The 19,836-nt window shown below is 45.1% G+C and overlaps 1 protein-coding gene across 1 annotated transcript in view; it reads right to left on the bottom strand.

Annotated features, from left to right (window-relative positions):
* The window catches only part of LOC147692578 (cadherin-related family member 4-like), a 256,491-nt gene that overhangs the window by 49,110 nt on the left and 187,545 nt on the right, over positions 1–19,836 (bottom strand). Inside the window, exon 10 of the mRNA XM_086939538.1 lies at positions 4,676–4,888. Coding sequence (XP_086795664.1) covers positions 4,676–4,888 — 213 coding nt within the window. The remainder of the gene's footprint in view (positions 1–4,675; positions 4,889–19,836) is intronic.

Raw genomic sequence — 19,836 nt, forward strand, 5'->3', positions numbered from 1 at the left:
AAAAAAGAAATGCGTGAAGCCTCCCGAAGCGCCTGCCATGGTTAAAGATGAAGTGGGGCTGCCGTGAAGGGACACTGTGCTAATGAAAGGAAGTGCATGAACATGCATGAAGACAAAACAAAAAAAAGGTTGTTTACACATGCTACTGGTTGGTAAATGCAAGGGTGGCATCTGTGAAGCGGGTGCTGTGCTGATACATAAGCCCCAGGCAGACCCCAACAAACAAAAATTGTGCGCACGAAGGAACGTATAATAAAAGAAGAGTAAGATCACATGTAACAGGGCAGTCTCCTGGGAGGGTCCGGAACACCAAAAGGCAGGTCTAATTAAGCATATTCACCAAACAAAGCAGGCATTTATGAATGCCAGTAACAGGAACAAATGGAAAGTATGGGAGGTGCTTCAAGCCCACATTCTAGATACAGCATGTCTCGAAAGAGAAAATGCATGCGCTGCCTAGGCAAGACTTAAAAAGCTTCAATAGCTCTTGGAGACATGTTTACTTTCTCCTCTGGCCGTTCCCTTTATGAGCCTTGAAGCCAGTCTTCGGAAGTCCTAGGCATTACTAAGTTGGTCTACCTTTTGCTTATTTTATCCAACAATGTCTGTTTTTTTAGGTCTCGCCTGTCGATGCGCATGCGCATCGAGCAAGGCGAGAGTATTGGCACTTATCCGCTCTTTATCCACACTGCAAGGAATCGTGGCGATTCCTTGCAGTGCACGAGAAATTTAAGCTCAATGCGCATGCGCATTGAGCTTAAATGCGCGTGCACATGCCCCCAGCCGCCTGCCTTGCCTACTCTCTTCCACAGCCTCCCCCAGCTCCGCCCCCTCACTACTTGATTGCACGGCCGCTAGGCCGTGCCTCCCCTACTCTCCTCCCCCCTCCTCCTCTCCTCCCCTGCCTGCCTGCCGCTAGCCTTGCCTACTCTCTCTCACAGCCTCCCCCAGCTCCGCCCCCTCACTACTTGATTGCACGGCCGCTAGGCCGTGCCTCCCCTACTCTCCTCCCCCCTCCTCCTCTCCTCCCCTGCCTGCCTGCCGCTAGGCCGTGCCTCCCCTACTCTCCTCCCCCTCCTCCTCCTACTCTCCTCCCCTGCCTGCCTGCCGTGTCGCACCTCTCCCCTCTCCGCCCCCTCCCCTGCCCGCCGTGTTACGGTGAAAGGCTTGTTTTTTAAAGTGTTGTGTATACTAACTCTCAGCCATGTCATTCCCCAGCCCTGCTATTCAGCACTTTTTCTCTCAGCTGTGTTCTGGTAAACACATTATGGTTTTAACTACTTTTTTTGGGGAGGAGCCTGCCTGCAAGACAAGCTCACCGATGTAAGAAAAGCTGATCCGGAGGTTGCAAAACACGCTGTTTGCTCGACATTTGTGGTGTCTGTTAACGAGGAGTTTTAACATGCAGGCTCAAAGCGCACAACTGCTCCTCATTACAGCTGGCCGCGTGCCAGAAGATTTTTGGACGCAGGAGCTGAAATATAGCTCCACAACATCAGTTTAAATAAAAAAAATAAACCTGCAGGGTTATGTTTTTTTCTGCACTCTCCCTGCGCAGCTCCAGCCCGCCCTTTGCTTGACACCATGTCCGGCCGCGCGCCAAGCACTGCAAGCCCTGTGTTCGGATGTCGCGGTGGCACGTGATGGGCGGAAACCTCCGCCCAATCAGCGCGGACATGTGCCTCTCGTTATGTGTCGCCCTTCTCATATCGCCTGAAAAACACACTGTTTTGTTCTGGTTGCCTGGACTGCTCTAGTGAGCTTAAGGAAGTGACGTCATAACCCTGCCAAACAGTTGTCTTTTTGTTATGCTCATTTCTTAACAACCAAAAAAGTATATTTAAAAAAAAAAACGGGTTCAAGTCTCAAAATCACAGATACATTCTTGCAACACTGTTTCTCATTTTACATATGCAGGGTTGCAATACTGTGTGTTATTTTCATAAGCTACATCAGTTCTATTCAGTGATGAAAAATTATCATTCTCAGTATTCATCTGGACATGAAATGCAGCTGTGCAAACTTAAAATAACTCTGTGGGGGTGTGTTCTTGGAGGGGAAGGGGCTCATGCTAAGTATTGCCTGAGAGGCACTTATGCACACATCAAGCCTCTTTACATTCACCCCCAAAATCTTGCTAAACCCTACGATCGTCAGGTTTTTAGGTCTCGCCTCAACCCCTCACCCTCAACCCCTCACTCACCCTCACTCTCACCTCATCCTCACTCACCCTCAACCCCTCAACCCTCACTCACCCTCACTCTCACACTCACCCTCACCACCCCCCACCACCTCACACCTCACCACCCTCACTCCACCAACCACACTCCTCACCACAACCCTCACACACCCTCACACACCACTCACATCAGCCACAACACACCCCCACACCCACACCACCCCACCCCTCACCCACACACCCACCCCACTCACCCACACCCCCACCCACCACCACCCACTCACACCACCCACCCTCACCCTCACACACCTCAACACCCACACCACCCCCACCCCCCACCCCACCACCCCACCACCACCCACCCCCACCCACCACCACCCCACCACCCCACCCCCACACACACCCTCACCCACCCACCCTCACCACACCACCCTCACTCACCCCACACCCCACCCACCCACACCACACCCCACCCACACCCACACCTCACCCACCCTCACCCCACACACCTCACACCCACACCCCTCAACCCCTCACCCCACCACCACACACACCCACACACCCACCCTCACCCACCCCCACACACCCACTCACACCCACCCCACCCACACCCCACCAACCACAACCCACACTCACCCTCACCACACCCACCTACACCCCACACACCCTCACTCACCCACCACACACACACCCTCACCCTCACACACCCTCACCCTCACACACCCCTCACACACCACCCTCACTCACCCTCACCCTCACTCACCCTCACCCTCACTCACCCTCACTCTCACTCATCCTCACTCACCCTCACCCACCCTCAACCCCTCACCCTAACTCACCCTCACTCACCCTCAACCCCTCACCCTCACTCACCCTCACTCTCACTCATCCTCACTCACCCTCACCCACCCTCAACCCCTCACCCACCCACCCTCAACCCCTCACCCTAACTCACCCTCACTCACCCTCAACCCCTCACCCTCACTCACCCTCACTCACCCTCAACCCCTCACCCTCACTCACCCTCAACCCCTCACCCTCACCCACACTCACCCACACTCACCCCCACTCACCCTCACTCACACTCACTCACCCACCCTCACTCACCCTCACCCTCACTCACCCTCACTCACCCTCACTCACCCTCACTCACCCTCACTCACCCTCACCCTCACTCACCCTCAACCCCTCACCCTCACTCACCCGCACTCACCCTCACCCTCACTCACCCTCACCCTCACTCACCCTCACTCACCCTCACTCACCCTCAACCACTCACCCTCACTCACCCTCACCCTCACTCACCCTCACCCTCACTCACCCTCACCCTCACTCACCCTCACTCACCCTCACCCTCACCCTCACTCACCCTCACCATCACTCACCCTCACCCACCCTCACTCTCACTCATCCTCACTCACCCTCACCCACCCTCAACCCCTCACCCTAACTCACCCTCACTCACCCTCAACCCCTCACCCTCACTCACCCTCACTCTCACTCATCCTCACTCACCCTCACCCACCCTCAACCCCTCACCCTCACTCACCCTCACCCACCCTCAACCCCTCACCCTAACTCACCCTCACTCACCCTCAACCCCTCACCCTCACTCACCCTCACTCACCCTCAACCCCTCACCCTCACTCACCCTCAACCCCTCACCCTCACCCACACTCACCCACACTCACCCTCACTCACCCTCACCCTCAACACCTCAGCCTCACCCTCACTCACCCTCAACCCCTCACCCACCCTCACTCACCCTCAACCTCATGCTAAAGATTTACAAAAAAACCCATAAACAATTCTAAAAGCACTAACTCTAATGCTGCGAGACCTATTGCATTTCTAATGCTTGTTAATCTATTTCTTTATCCAAAGATTCACTGTGAAAATTGTACCCGTATCTTTAATTATATGTCTCATCGCTGGAAATGCCCTTCAATTCATGGGCTATGAAATAATATAAGGAATGAGAAGTGTCCAAACAGTTTTTGCACCTTCTGCTGCAGTACAGCTTTGCATTTTTGTAATCAATCCAAATACATAGTATTAGAATCCCTTTTAAAACAGTGCAAATATACAGCTCTTTCTCCCTCTTTTCACAATTGTGATAGTAACTCTCACAAACATACAAATGGTATCACCACCTATGGAGTTTGAGCAATTAAAGTTTCTCCTCATTAATATCTGATGCTACAAATTTTACTAATAGTAGATTAAAACAATTTGAAATTGAGACACCCTAGGGCCAATACTCTTTCCATGCCTTGAGCAACTGCTTACAACTAGGACGCTGCCTGCTGAACTTGCTTTAATTTTATACTATGATATTACACTCAGAACTTGTATTTTCCTGATAGCATCTCAGCTTTGATTCATTTTATAGTGTACACATAGGTCTGAATCAAACCTCTATAGTTCTAACATGGCTGGCTACCTTCAATGGGATCATGGTCACACCCCTGACATCTTTGCAACAGAAAGACTTACCACTGCTGGAGTCAATGTAGAATAACTTCTGGTTGTTCCCACCCACAATGCTGTACTGGATGCTGTTCAGTGGCCAGTCCTGATCAGTGGCTACGACTGTTCCTACCAGAACACCAGAAGCACTGTTTTCTAAAACAAAGAATGAGAATGGCTTCTGGAACTCAGGGGAGAATTCATTCACTGGGGAGACAGTGATCCTCACAGGCACAGCCACTGGGAAAAGAAATGCATACAGTATTTATGTCATAAACTAAGCACCTTTTGTATAATATAGCAGGTCATCACAAACATGGCGGGTGTCCATCCACCCTATTATCAGTGCATTGCTAACTGTGGCACTTATAGTACAGCAGACCAAATATCTGCCATATTTTCAGAGCATCCAGTCTGCCAAACTCTAAATAAGGCCCTAGGATATTACTAAACCAGACAGACAGCAATCAATGCAATTACATGTTTTCATTTCTTAAACGTGTATAGGAACCTGAAGAGGAGAAGTGTGTTCATGAAAATAAATGCTTTCTTGCAAGTATGTGACATTGCGTTGTATAACTTGTTAGCAGAGTGGCAGACATGTGTGCAGCCTAGGGTTCACAGTATGTACATGGAGAGACCAAGGACACTCAAGAGCAGGGTAACACTTACCTACTCAAAACTGAAAGCAAAAAAAATGAGGTTGACCTGAGAAGGAAATATACAATTCCACTCTGTTTTCAGGTCTGCATTCAAATGGTTTTCACAACAGACAGATTACTATTGTCTTTGTTTCAATGTAGGGCATCCATCTGGTGGCAAGGCAATCTTTTATTTTTGTAAAAAATGTTTGCCAGCTTATATGATCTTTCATGGGAGTTTGTAAAATAGTTGTATTGATTTTATAAATATAGGCATCTCCTCTGTGTAGCATGAGTGAAAGCATGTATGGATTATGGATTATGCCTCCATTCTAGGGGCAGTTAACTATGAGCTTGGTTTATGCGGGGTCCCTGTCCTCTGTGTATTACATAGAATAGCATGTAGAGAATGAATGAACAGGGAGAGAAAATGCAGTGTCCAGACCGAATTAACACATGGTCCAGAACCAAACCCTAGATCAGAGATCTTCAAACTTTTTGATGCTGAGACACCCTTGTAAAACCTTTTTAGCAAGTGTTTTAACCAGAGTTTAAGCCATTAGACCACAACACTTCCTGAGTCAATGGGAGTGGATGGTGAGCCTTCCAGGATCTGACCAACTTTGAAAAGTGGAGGCAACACAGGAATGGCTGGGGTGCAGGATGCAGCTGGAGTTGGCACAGTTGAAGAATACTTACCAAGTAGCGTCTCCTAGTTAGGTGACGTCTCCCTGAGCACAGCTTAGAGCCCGCAATGGGTTTACGTTTAAAGGATCAGTACACAGTCCTATGATGAAAAGTAACACACATATACTGTATTTATTCTTATATATGATATTGTTTATTCATATCACAAGAATATTCCAATGGATATTCGTAGCATTAATCGAATATTTTGGTAAACTTTGCCCAATGCATTTCGGTCTATATCAGATCTTCGTCAGGGGAAACGCCCAACGTTCCGAAGTTCACCGAAGCTCGCTGAACTTGTGATATGAATAAACAGGATCACTGAAATAATATCGAGGGACAAAATATCGACTTGCAAAAATATCGTGGACAAAATATTGACAGTCAAAATATCGAGTTTGTATCTACAAACAGGTAAGTACAAAAATATCGAGTACAAAATATCGTTTACAATAATATAGTTGTAAAAAATATCGACTTTATTAAAAACAGTGTTAAATTAAATTAATATTCAAATTTAATTACTAAAATATACTTAAAAATACTTAAATTAACTTATAATAATTAAATAATAAATGAAAATAATAAAAATAATTTTTTACAATCTTATTTGTTAAAACATATATATATAGTAACATACTATAATTAAATAAGATACTATTATATTACCGTACGATACCAGAAGTGTAAAAAATACTATTCCCACTCCAAAGAGTGCAAGCGTAGGGAAAGCGTTGGATAGCGTAGGGGTTAAAATTACTATTCCCACTCCAGTGGGTGCAACAGTAGGGAAAACTGACCCTGAACCCAAAAAATACCCCTTTACCCAAGAACTGAAAACTGACCCTGAACCCTAAAAATACCCCTTTACCCATAAACCCAAAACTGACCCTGAACCCTAAAAATACCCCTTTACCCAAAAACTGAAAACTGACCCTGAACCCTAAAAATACCCCTTTGGTAAATAAAGTATTACCCTGTCATAATTTCTATACTTAAACAAAAGGTCATTAAATGAGAGGCAGAGTCCGTGGGGTCCGATTCAAAAGGGCTTTATTTCAATAACTCGAGTTAAGGGAGAATCGTTCCCATCACCACTAAGGTTTAGGAAGGGTCTTCTGAACTTTATTCACAGAGTACAATATTTATACATTTAATCTTGTACATAGGGAGGAGCGCTCCAGGCAGAGCAAGAGAAAGAAAGAGATAAGAGCATGTGGGCGTGTATGAGGGCGTACATGTGGGCGTTCACTTGAGGAGTCATAGGTGAGTCATAGGTGGGTGGATACATGGAGGGGGTCTGCATGGCAAGCTGGAACCTTTGCCCTACTTGTGTGCGCATCTTGGTCATGACGTGCAACTAACGTGTAACTGGGGGAAGCTGGGGGGAGCTGACTTTCGATCTAGTAGAGAGGCCTTCAGTGTCAGGACGACCTGTACGTCTGGTATTATCTGATATCTTAGGTCCGGGGATGTATTATCTGAAGTAAAGGTCACTCAAGCAAAGGTTGCTCATTACCCTGAGCCGGTGTGGCATATATTTCATATATTTCTTCGTTCATTTGCGTGGGGGCTTTGAGTTTTCTATGGACGTGAGCTCTGTAAATCACTTAAACGGAGACAGAAAGGCTAGGCCCTATCTCTGCAGACGGGTTCTGTTTACCTTCTTCACTAGGCAAGAATGTGATTCTGTTAGAGCAAGCAGATAACTGTGTGCAAAATACTGTCTTGGCACCCAGGGCTGGGCCCCTCTCGGCTGAGCCAAAAGTATGCGAAAGGTCAGGGATACGTAGCTGAGCTGCAGCTTCCAGAGTGTCTGGAGGCATGAAAAACCTTAATTCGGGTCCTGGCTCAGGCTGAGCCACAAAATGGGTTCATCTCGCTTTTAAACGTGCACAATGCAAATACATGGCAACATGGGCCTCAGTGCAGAATTAACTTTTCTTTCATGGGAGACTTGGTAACTGACATTAACTGACATCCTAAATGTGGGACGTAAATGCAGAGGCATCATTATTGCAGACATGGGAGGGAAAGTGCATGGATGACATGCAAGTACACTAAACGTGGGGTACACGCAGGGGACACATTGACCATGTAAAATTTCATTTTCCTCATTCCCTCCTTGTCCCCTACTGTACCCTTCAGGACATATCTATATTCATGAGACCGTATATCTGATCATACAGCATCATCTGTTCATCTTTTATCTTTTGTATACGTGGATGGGGAATACAGGCAGTGGCACACAGGCCGCAAATCGCCGGGCCACACTGCAGACAGAGACAGCAGCCGAATATCATAAGCAGTATCATTCCTAGGAGCGACAACACTTTCCATCCCCATGCCGATATTACACTCCAGAGCCAACCGGACCAAGTCCATGTGCCTGGGTCTTGATGTATATCATGAGCAATTTTGTGGAGCCTTGTTATTGCTGCATACACAGATGGCGCGTTATTCGGAATGAAAACGCAACAACTGGAGCCAATCACTCTACAAGCCCCGCCCCTATCTGCCAGGATGACGTCAAGAACAAGGCGGTTCTGAAGAACAACAAGTCTCATGGCAGACTGCTCCTGGGTCAAGTTAGCCAGAGCGGATGCAGTCTCATTCACTACTGCTTCTAGAGTTCCTGTTAACCTGCGTATGAGTTTACTGTTCTGGACGGGACCTATGAAGAAAAAGAATCCTCTATTAAAATCTGTATATTGCTCCCAAGCTGTCTCAGTCTGATCAATCACGGAGGAATCGGTCTCTCTCCGGTGTCTAACATACTCTAGTCGTGAATCTAGATGATAATGGGATGGGGCTAGAAAAACAGGTGGCAGTAGGAACGCTATATAACACGTCCCACTCCAGTCTAAGGGCAGATGTACATATGCTGTCTGACCGCAAATGAAATAGGTATGGCGAGATGCTTTGAAAGAAGACTTTCCTTTATCATTAAACCCGACTACAGCATTACACTCGCTGTGTCCCATATGTACTGATCCTTTCTTGCTAACACACAGATCACCTTTAACTGGTAGGACTGTAATAGTCGGTGGACCTGTATTTTGCTTGGGCTGAACATTCAGAATCATAAAGCTGAGGGAAGCATTTCCTTGCTTGTACTCTTCATTTTCTAGATCGGTCCCCTTCCTTTGGGGAAGACCGTCATCGTCTGGAAAACATGCCTCATTCATTACTTTATTCAAATTTCCCCATATCCAGTCGCCCTCGTAAACTGTGGACTTTCTGTCTAGAGATGACATTAAAGCAAACCATGCTCCGCACGAACCATTGTGCGAGAACGGAAAAGGGAAGAAGGGCAGAACTCCCTTTGTCTTTTGATAAGGTGGAAGTTGGCCACATACCCAGCAATCTGTTGCATTGCTGGTCTGATGAGAACGGTGCAACATTCGAATAAAAGTATTGTTGCGCAGTGCTAGTCGATATGACAGTTCATGGGGAGGCAGATCACTGAATGTATGCTCTACAGGGTCATTAAAGGAGAAATGTATATGTGAGGCAATAGGAGGAAAGAAAACATGTAGCGTCAAGCTGATACATATTATAGTGATGCACAGAAGAGACAGAAAAATCAGAGTTACTATACATCTACTGCGTAATATCTTGCAGTATTTTTCTTTCATTTTGCCTTTTTACTATTCTGGTCTACGATCTTATACATGTCAGGAACCTGTCTAACCGATTCACCACCTAGTGGACTTAAACAATTAAACGCTGTCTGACTTTCTAGATCGTAACTTGGACCTATACTCTTGCTGCAGAGTCTTTTCTAGCAAAGGGGGCTTAAAGTCTGTAGTGTCATTAGTCTTTATCAAAGTTCCAGAGTTTCCAAAGTATTTTTTACAATGATGGGCATGAAGCCATCCTTTTCTTCCTTCGACCTTGATGGCTGTCCTCGTGGTCAGTAGCACTAATTTCGGCGTCTTCCAACGTGGTTCAAGGGGGCTTGATCGATCAAAGTTCCTCACGAAAACAAAATCTCCAGGGACTATGGCATGCTCCTTAACCTGGGTGTTGTCAGGGAAGGCGGCGGCAACCTGTGAACGACAAGAGAGTAGTGCAGACATCAAGGAAGCCAGGTAATCTGTCAGCATGTTACTGTCAACATCAGTTATTTTCTTAGGTATAGGCGTACCCCACATATTCGGTGGTCTACCGAAAACCACTTCATACGGAGATAGGCCTGTTCTGGAATGGGCTACCATACGCATGTAAAAGAGGGCAACCGGCAAGGCTACCATCCAATCCACGCCTTTTTCTGCACAGATCTTTGCAAGTGTCGTCTTTATTGTCTGATTATGGCGCTCGACAAGTCCTGCTGCTTCAGGGTGTCGTACACAATGAAACTTCCAATTATATCCTAACAAAAGGGACACTTGTTTCATTAATTCAGAAGAAAAAGGCTGACCATTGTCTGAGTACACGACACGGGGCAATCCGTATCTGGGGAAAAACTCTCGTACCAATTGCCTGGCTGTTGTCACCTCCCCAAACAGCCCAGAAGGCTGCCAGGAGTACCGACGGAGAGAGCGGTGCTCCATTGTCCTGAGCTGCTTGCCAGGTGAGGCAGAAGCACTTCCCCCTTGAATCAAAGGTGTGCCCCTACCCCTGTCCTGATGAAGACCCCACCGCAAGGATAGCAATTCTACCTGCATATTAGTGGGTCGAAACGTCGACAACTACCCGTAGAACTCAACTCCACGCCCTAAACGCCTTCATTATTTGAACTCTGTGGAGTATGCTGTTATGTGTGAATAATACATTGAACCTTGTGGTCTAACATTCCTACACACACTGTGTAGCATGTACAAATGCTGTATATTTACTGATTTAATTGTCACTACAAAACTTCCTTCTTTCCTCCACCACTTCCTCACAGGATCACTCCCCTCCTTCTTCCACTATATCTGGGGTACTACGCAAACTGTGTTTACGTGTTGAGATAATTCATATATTTATTATAAACATTCACATTGTGGTTAAAACAATGTGGACAGATTTGTTTCTTGATTGATTTATTTTTATTGTATGTCTTGTAAATTTGATCCTTGAGTACTGGGACCCCTTCTTTTCATTACATTGATCACCCAGGTCCCAGGGACACTATTTGGGTACAACCCCTTATCAATACCCTGGCTGTTGTCACAGCAGTATAATCTGGGACTGGATACGCTTCTGTCCATCTAGATAGTGCACACACAACTACCAGGACATACTTGTAACCTCTACATCTGTCCATTTGGATATAATCCATCTGGAGGACCTCAAAAGGATGGTCAGGAGGATGAAATCCGCCTTGTTCCACCGGAATGCCTTTACCTGGATTGAACTAGCAACAGATCATACAAGTTCGCACTTTTTGTTTCGCTGCTGCACGCAGGTGCTTGTTAAACCAGATATTCTGTAAGCTGTCTAGCATTGCCTTCTCTCCCAAGTGTGCTGGACTATGTGCTGTGTTTATGATTACTTGTACCATAGAGTCTGGAAGGAACCATGTAGCTTTGCCTTTAGTCATCCAACCTTGGTCAGTCTGGACCCCTCCTAGTTCAGTCCATTTCTTTATTTCATCTGAAGTGGCATGTGTCTGTATGTCGAGTACATCTTGAGAAGGATCCCTGACTGTCATATTTCTTGTCAGTAATGATACCTCTGTCTTTGTCGTGTCTGTTGGTGTCTGGGCTGTAAGTTTAGCAGTTCGGTCTGCCAGGTCATTACCCTGGGAAATGGTGTCAGTAACTTTGGTGTGTGCTTTGCATTTTATGATAGCTATGGCTGTAGGTAAATGTATTGCTTCTAACAGAGCCTGAATAAGCGGGCCATGCTGAATTTTAGTCCCATGAGAGGTCAAGAAACCTCTCTCCCTCCATAATACTCCGAAGTCATGAACTACGCCAAAAGCATATTGTGAATCTGTATAAATGTTCACTTTCAAGTGTTTAGCTCTTATGCAGGCTTGTGTCAGAGCGATGAGCTCTGCTGCTTGTGCTGACAGTATGTCTATTTTTTGTGTCTCTATGACTTCAGTATCAGTGGTCACGGCATATGCTGCCACTAACTCTCCCGTACTTGTTCTCATGCATGATCCGTCTACATAAAGTGTCAGGTCAGGGTCTGTTAGTGCAATATCTGTCAGGTCTTGTCTTGGTTTCGTCACTGTATTCATTACTTCCACACAGTCATGTGGTGCGGTGTCTACTGTACTTGAGGGTAAAAGTGTAGCAGGGTTAAGAATGTTACATCGTCTGATTTCTATGTGTGGCTGAAATAACGTCAGTTCATATCCTGTCAGTCTCGCTACAGTCAAGTGTTGTGTCTGTGTCCTGTTCAAGAGAACTTCCACTGCATGCGGTACCTGTACTGTCAGGGGGTGTCCCAGCACTATGGAGTCACTTTGTCTTATGGCTAGGGCTGTTGCTGCAACTGATTTCAGGCACGCAGGCAGAGCCTGGGCCACTGGGTCGAGTGTACTAGAGTAATAAGCACAAGGCTTGTGCTTTCCTGCTTGATCTTGTGTGAGGACAGATAGTGCTGTTCCATTTCGTTCAGTCACGAAAAGCATAAAGGGTTTGCTGTAACTAGGAGTCGCTAAAACTGGTGCTTGACATAAGGCTCTTTTTAATTCTTCAAATGCTAAGGTATGTTCTTGTGTCCAAGGGAGGACAGTCGAAGACGCTGCCTCCTGTGTTGTCAACTGTATGAGTGGTTTGGCTAGATAAGCATACTGGGGAATCCATTGTCTGCAGTATGAAGTGAGGCCAATGAAGGCCCGCACTTCCTTTTGTGTCTTGGGCTGTGAAAGGTTAGCAATTAACTGAATACGTTCTTGTGTCAGCTGTCTACCCCTCTTGGACAGCAAGTGTCCAAGGTACACCACTTGCTGTGCACAGAATTGTAACTTTGAAGGGGACACTTTGTGCCCCTTGTCTGCCAGAAAGTGTAAAACTGTCAGTGATGCATTTTCGCAGTCTGGTTCTGATCGTGCTGTAATTAGGATGTCGTCTACGTACTGGAGCAGTGCAGTGTTGGTAGGCATGTTAATACTGTTAAGCTGTCTCTTTAATGCTTGGCTGTAAATGCTAGGACTCTCTGTAAAACCTTGGGGAGCTCTCGTAAATTTAAAGCTGCGTCCATTTAAACTGAACCCGAAGAGATACTGGCTATCTGGATGAATGGGAACACTAAAGAAAGCATTCTTCAAGGCAATGACTGTAAAGAACGTTGCCTCAGAATCAATAGCAGTCAGTAATGAGGAAATGTCTGGGACCACTGGGTATTGAGGGACTACACATTTGTTCAATTCTCGAAGGTCAACAACTAGTCTGTAAACTGGTGGTGCATTAGGGTCTGTTCGTTTAAGGATAGGAATGACTGGCGAGTTACATACATTCGAGTCAGTCTCCACTACCACCCCTTGTGCAATGAGCTCGTCAATAATTTTCAATAAGGCCACTACGGCATCAGGTGGTAACTTATATTGTCGTATACGTGGTAACACTACTTCTGCTTTGAGTGTGACACGGTGTGGTGTTATGTTCATGTAACTTACATCAGTCGGACCTTGTGCCCATAGGTGCTGTGGCACATTCTGGAGTCTGTGGTCAAAATCTTTCAACACATAATGTCCCTTAAAATCACGTAAAAACAATCGCACTCCTTCCGGAGAACAACATATAACTGCTCCTAGTTCTTTTAATGTCTTTATACCAAGTAAGTTTTCTGGACATGATTTATTAAGTAGCAAGTCTGTGGTACGTGACAATGGACCAAGCCCTAGGGAGACTGGTTTCGATACTTCATTAACAATAGGCTTTCCTGAAAATCCCAGGGAAACATTCTGTGAGCCCGAGAGGGGTGCCCCTGGAACCTCGTCATGGCTGATGGTAGTTCTGCTCGCCCCTGTGTCAATCAGGAACTTTTTGTCTTGTCCCAATACCCGACTATGTACATAAGGACCCTCTTGATCTACAGGAACCTCAATAAGGGGCAAGCCAACTTCCCTCTCAAGGCTGTTTCATGAGTACGATTGCTATTCTGGATAGTCTGACTGTGTGTATTGATACATTTGTGTCGGGGCATTAACAGGCGGTGGTGGGGGTGGAAAATTCGCTACTGTCTGCTGTGTGTTCTGTGGGGTGCTATTTTGCCTAGGAACGTTTGGTCGTTCTTTGGTTCTGCCTGTAGCTATATTGTGTTTCAGGACAGCACATTCATTTACATAGTGACCTGGTTGCTTGCAATAATTACAGTTCCCTTTGACAGGTGTCGTGCTATTTTTGCCATTTTTGTTCGTGTTTGCTGGTACTGTTTGGGCAACCAGCACTTTCATTTTTGTCTCTTTCATGCGTCTCTTTTCCTGATCCTGCTCTTCTCTAATCCTGTTCTGGTGGTATTGTAACATTTGCAACATTTGGGAAGGGCTGTTTGCTTGCCAAGTACTCTCAACCTTCAGTACTCTATTCTTGATCTGGGGTAAGGAATTCTCTACTAATTTGCTCACGAAAAGATGTGGATACGATTCACTACCGGGCTTAAGGCCACTATTAATAGTAAAGCATTTCTTGAATCTAGAATAGAAATCACTTGTGTCTTCGTCTTGTTTCTGTTTACAGGCTGAAATAGCATCCCAGTCTTCCTTTTTAGTAATCAATAATCTCGGCAAAACCTGTATTAGGAGTTCAGGTAGTTCTCTAGCTTTGTCCCCAAGACCCACACCCGGGGCTCTGTCTTTATCCTCTGTTTCCAATTCTGCCCAACTTAACTTTTTCTCTCCCACCTCCCAGTCTTTTTCCTTAAGCTTTTCATAAATACCAGCAGGCAACAGTACTTTCAATAATTTCAGAATGTCAGCGTATGTATAATCTCCGATGCGGAGAATGTCTTTTAATTCTTGGTGAAACCCACCCGGGTCTTTATCATGGCATGGCAGCATCTTTTTCATTTCCAGTATTTCTAATTTCGTCAAGGGGGTGTAAACATACACTCGTTGAAGCTCACCGGATGTAGTTTTGACTGGATGTACCTCTCGTAGGGGGTTCTGTCTGTCTATGTATAGGTGCTTTCTGTCGTGGTGTGGGGTGGGAAGCATGCATGTAGTCAGAGAATTTAAGTACTTATGTCGTTGATCCAGGATCACATTAATTAAGTCAGTACCCAGACCTGTCCATCTTTCTAGAAGTATGTCGTCCAGTAATTTATACAATGGACCGGATCAGAATATTGACTTTCATACAACGTTATTAAATGTTGGACCATGTAAATACCGGCCAAACGCTGTTCGTTCGGCGGAAGGCTCAAGAAAGTCTGAGCCACTATATCATTGCTATATATATTAGAATTGGACACCCGCTGGGTGGCTGACCGGGCCAATTCCTTTTCGTGTGGGGTGTGAGATCGTTCGCTCTCTATCTGTCTTTTCAGTGCTTTTTCAGTAGCTTGGAATAGATTTTCAAGGGAATATCTTTCTTTTATAGCCGGTCCCTGTTTACGGTAGTCGAGGCATTTGGGCCTGTCAAACTGTCGTGCCTTACCTACATAATTTATCTTGTCCTTCGCTTCGTTTTCTAACTCTTCCGATGATGACTCACCCTTCTCGTCAGACTCTACTCTGTGTATCGCTACTATTTCCTTTCGTATTTTCTTCGTCATGCTATCAGTCTGTCCCTGTTTATCATGCCGACCGGCATCTATGTTATCACTCCATTCTATCAAACCATGTTTTACATCTCCGTCTCCCTCGTCTTGTTCCCTGATCAGACAGTTAATCATAAAACGTAGGATGTAGTTCTTGACCCCCACCTTTCTGTGTTCCATAGCCTCTTCTATACTCTCGGGTCCCTCCCCCGTTCTAATGAAACGGTATATTTTATCTAGGTGTTCTTTCATGTCTGGTAGTGTGACCAAATAGTCGACGGCTTTTCTTAGTCTTAGTGAAAACACGAGCATTGAACCCTTTCCTGGTACTGGATCGTAAATACAGCGGGCGATTGCTACATCTACAGTAAACTTATATGGCGTTGACGTTGGCGTTAGCATTGGCGTTGGCATTGGCCCCCCTCCCCCTACTGCCCCTGGCCCTACGTCGTCTTTCACGACCTGCTGGAGCTGTTGGAGCTGATCTGCTGATGGGGGCGGAGGGAAATCTGCGTTTACATAGTCCGGTGCGGGCTCCTCTAGATAGGAGGAAATAAAAGCTTCAGAGGCTGTCGGCTTTTTCCTACGTACCCTAAAGGGTACAGGTGGTGGCGTTCGCGACCTACGGGGTGTTTCTGAAGAAGTCACTTTAGCTAGTTCTTCTGAGAGGACAGGATAAATACCAGTAACTACGGCATTTCTTTCTCTATCAGCCTGTTCTGCCTTGACCCGTTCCCCCTCTTCCCGCAATTCTTTTTCTTTGGCTTTTTCCGCTGCTTGTTTACTTCTCTCTGCTTGGTGGAATTCTTTCTCTGTTCTCCTATGTGACTCTTTGCGCCATAATTCAATGGCATCTTTCTGAGAGGGTCTTACTTTCCTTTTCCATAGCGCTTCCTCTACTTTCATAATGCATTCAGAATCCCATGTTCCTGAGATAGGCCATCTGTACTTCTCCTCTAAATCCTTCGTGTAATCTACCCATAAGTCTAAAAACAATACAGCATCTAGCCCGTGCTTATTGTACATGTAATGACCAGGTGTGTCTCTAGGCGGGATGTTAACTGACTCTTCGAGTATGCCTTTCCTAGTCCCTATCTGACGTAATTTCGAAAACAGTGGCATGTTGAAACCAACTCAGGTTACAGATTCAATGAAAACACAATACACACAAAAATACTCTGACTGAAACAATCATTCACACTACAACACTAAAACATTAAAACAGATACAGTTTGACTAGATACATGTACTTGAAAACAGTTAACTTTATGCACTGGAATACAGTACAACCATACCGGTCTCGTAAAGAGACACGTCTTTACCGTGCCCACGTTTACCGTGGACCCGTCTTTACCGTGCCCACCAAAATGGACCCGTCTTTACCGGTCTCGTAAAGAGACACGTCTTTACCGAGTTCATATAAATGAACCCGTCTTGAACTTTATGCGTTCCCCATAGTGGTACTCACCGGGAAGCAGAACTTGAAGGCCTCGGATACTTGATACTGCCTGCGCATGCGCCACGGAAACAGGTGGACCTTCGGAAACCTCGGACCTTGCTCTCTCACGGGTTGGGCTCTGGTCGGGATGATCCGCGATCCTCACCGCCTCGTGTGGATGCCTGGTCGCAGTCCGTTTCCTCCGTGGGCCTGAGGGAGTAAGCAGGAAATCCCGCTGACGTGTACACTTTGAAGTCCGTCACGGCTGTAGGAGGGGGCAAGGGCTGGACCTACATCTCCGGCGCGTGGGGAAGGGGATTTGTCCCTATTCGGGCGCCAGATTTATGTGGTAAATAAAGTATTACCCTGTCATAATTTCTATACTTAAACAAAATGTCATTAAATGAGAGGCAGAGTCCGTGGGGTCCGATTCAAAAGGGCTTTATTTCAATAACTCGAGTTAAGGGAGAATCGTTCCCATCACCACTAAGGTTTAGGAAGGGTCTTCTGAACTTTATTCACAGAGTACAATATTTATACATTTATTCTTGTACATAGGGAGGAGCGCTCCAGGCAGAGCAAGAGAAAGAAAGAGATAAGAGCATGTGGGCGTGTATGAGGGCGTACATGTGGGCGTTCACTTGAGGAGTCATAGGTGAGTCATAGGTGGGTGGATACATGGAGGGGGTCTGCATGGCCAGCTGGAACCTTTGCCCTACTTGTGTGCGCATCTTGGTCATGACGTGCAACTAACGTGTAACTGGGGGAAGCTGGGGGGAGCTGACTTTCGATCTAGTAGAGAGGCCTTCAGTGTCAGGACGACCTGTACGTCTGGTATTATCTGATATCTTAGGTCCGGGGATGTATTATCTGAAGTAAAGGTCGCTCAAGCAAAGGTTGCTCATTACCCTGAGCCGGTGTGGCATATATTTCATATATTTCTTCGTTCATTTGCGTGGGGGCTTTGAGTTTTCTATGGACGTGAGCTCTGTAAATCACTTAAACGGAGACAGAAAGGCTAGGCCCTATCTCTGCAGACGGGTTCTGTTTACCTTCTTCACTAGGCAAGAATGTGATTCTGTTAGAGCAAGCAGATAACTGTGTGCAAAATACTGTCTTGGCACCCCGGGCTGGGCCCCTCTCGGCTGAGCCAAAAGTATGCGAAAGGTCAGGGATACGTAGCTGAGCTGCAGCTTCCAGAGTGTCTGGAGGCATGAAAAACCTTAATTTGGGTCCTGGCTCAGGCTGAGCCACAAAATGGGTTCATCTCGCTTTTAAACGTGCACAATGCAAATACATGGCAACATGGGCCTCAGTGCAGAATTAACTTTTCTTTCATGGGAGACTTGGTAACTGACATTAACTGACATCCTAAATGTGGGACGTAAATGCAGAGGCATCATTATTGCAGACATGGGAGGGAAAGTGCATGGATGACATGCAAGTACACTAAACGTGGGGTACACGCAGGGGACACATTGGCCATGTAAAATTTCATTTTCCTCACCAAGAACTGAAAACTGACCCTGAACCCTAAAAATACCCCTTTACCCAAAAACCCAAAACTGACCCTGAACCCTAAAAATACCCCTTTACCCAAAAACTGAAAACTGACCCTGAACCCTAAAAATACCCCTTTACCCAAAAACTGAAAACTGACCCTGAACCCTAAAAATACCTCTTTACCCAAAAACCCAAAACTGACCCTGAACCCTAAAAATACTCCTTTACCCAAAATAATTAATATTATTTAATTACCAAATAATTATTAATTAACAATAACAATAAAGTAAATATATTAGCACATTAGCTGTAATTAATTAAATTTAATAATTAATATTATTTTTTCCCAATTAATTAATTAACAATAACTAAAAATTATATATAAATAAATTACTCTAATTAATGTAATTAACTAATTAATATTATTTAATTACCAATTAATTACTAATTAAAAATATGAACAAAATTATATTCATTAATTAACTAATTAATATGAATTAATTACCAATTAATTATTAAATTAAAAATATTTACAAACATATATTAATTAATTAATTATTATTAAATTACTCCCCACCCTTTTCCCCTATTAACCCAACATCCCGCTCCTAAACATTAACTACAATTTATATTACTGTTAATAAATTTATTTATTTTTTAACCGTTTTCTACATATTATTGATTTTTTTGAGTCGATATTTTTGTACTCGATATTTTTTTATCATTATTTTATACGATATTTTGACCAACGATATTTTTGTAATCGATATTTTATTGTTGTCGATATTTTTAACTCGATATTTTGTCCATTCGATATTTTGTAGTCGATATTTTGTCTGTGCACCGAATAAACAATATCATAGAAAAGAATGAATACAGTATAAGTGTGTCACTTTTCATCAAAGGACTGCATACTGGTCCCTCAAACTTAAACCCAATGTGGGCTCTAAGCTGTGCTCAGGGGGACGTCACCTAACTAGGACACGCTACTTGGTAATTATTCCTCTCACACTACGGACCAGAGAGTGAAACCCCGGAGGCACGCAAAAAAAACCGAAAAACTTAAAACATACAAAGTGATAGTGCGCGTTCGACCTTTTCTCACAGTTAAAGAATACATCAAATGAGGAGTTGGTCAGGAAATTGTGAGAATACATAATAGGGGTCTTCAGGAGCTCAAAGCCAATGTGGGCCCCTCAATATACCAGCGCCCAAAGAGACAGTGAGGAGAGAAGAAAAGAGGATAACAAGGTGGCAAAGGCGTAGGCTAC

Source organism: Lissotriton vulgaris, chromosome 9 (genome assembly GCF_964263255.1).
Source record: "Lissotriton vulgaris chromosome 9, aLisVul1.2, whole genome shotgun sequence".
Classification (NCBI taxonomy): domain Eukaryota; kingdom Metazoa; phylum Chordata; class Amphibia; order Caudata; family Salamandridae; genus Lissotriton; species Lissotriton vulgaris.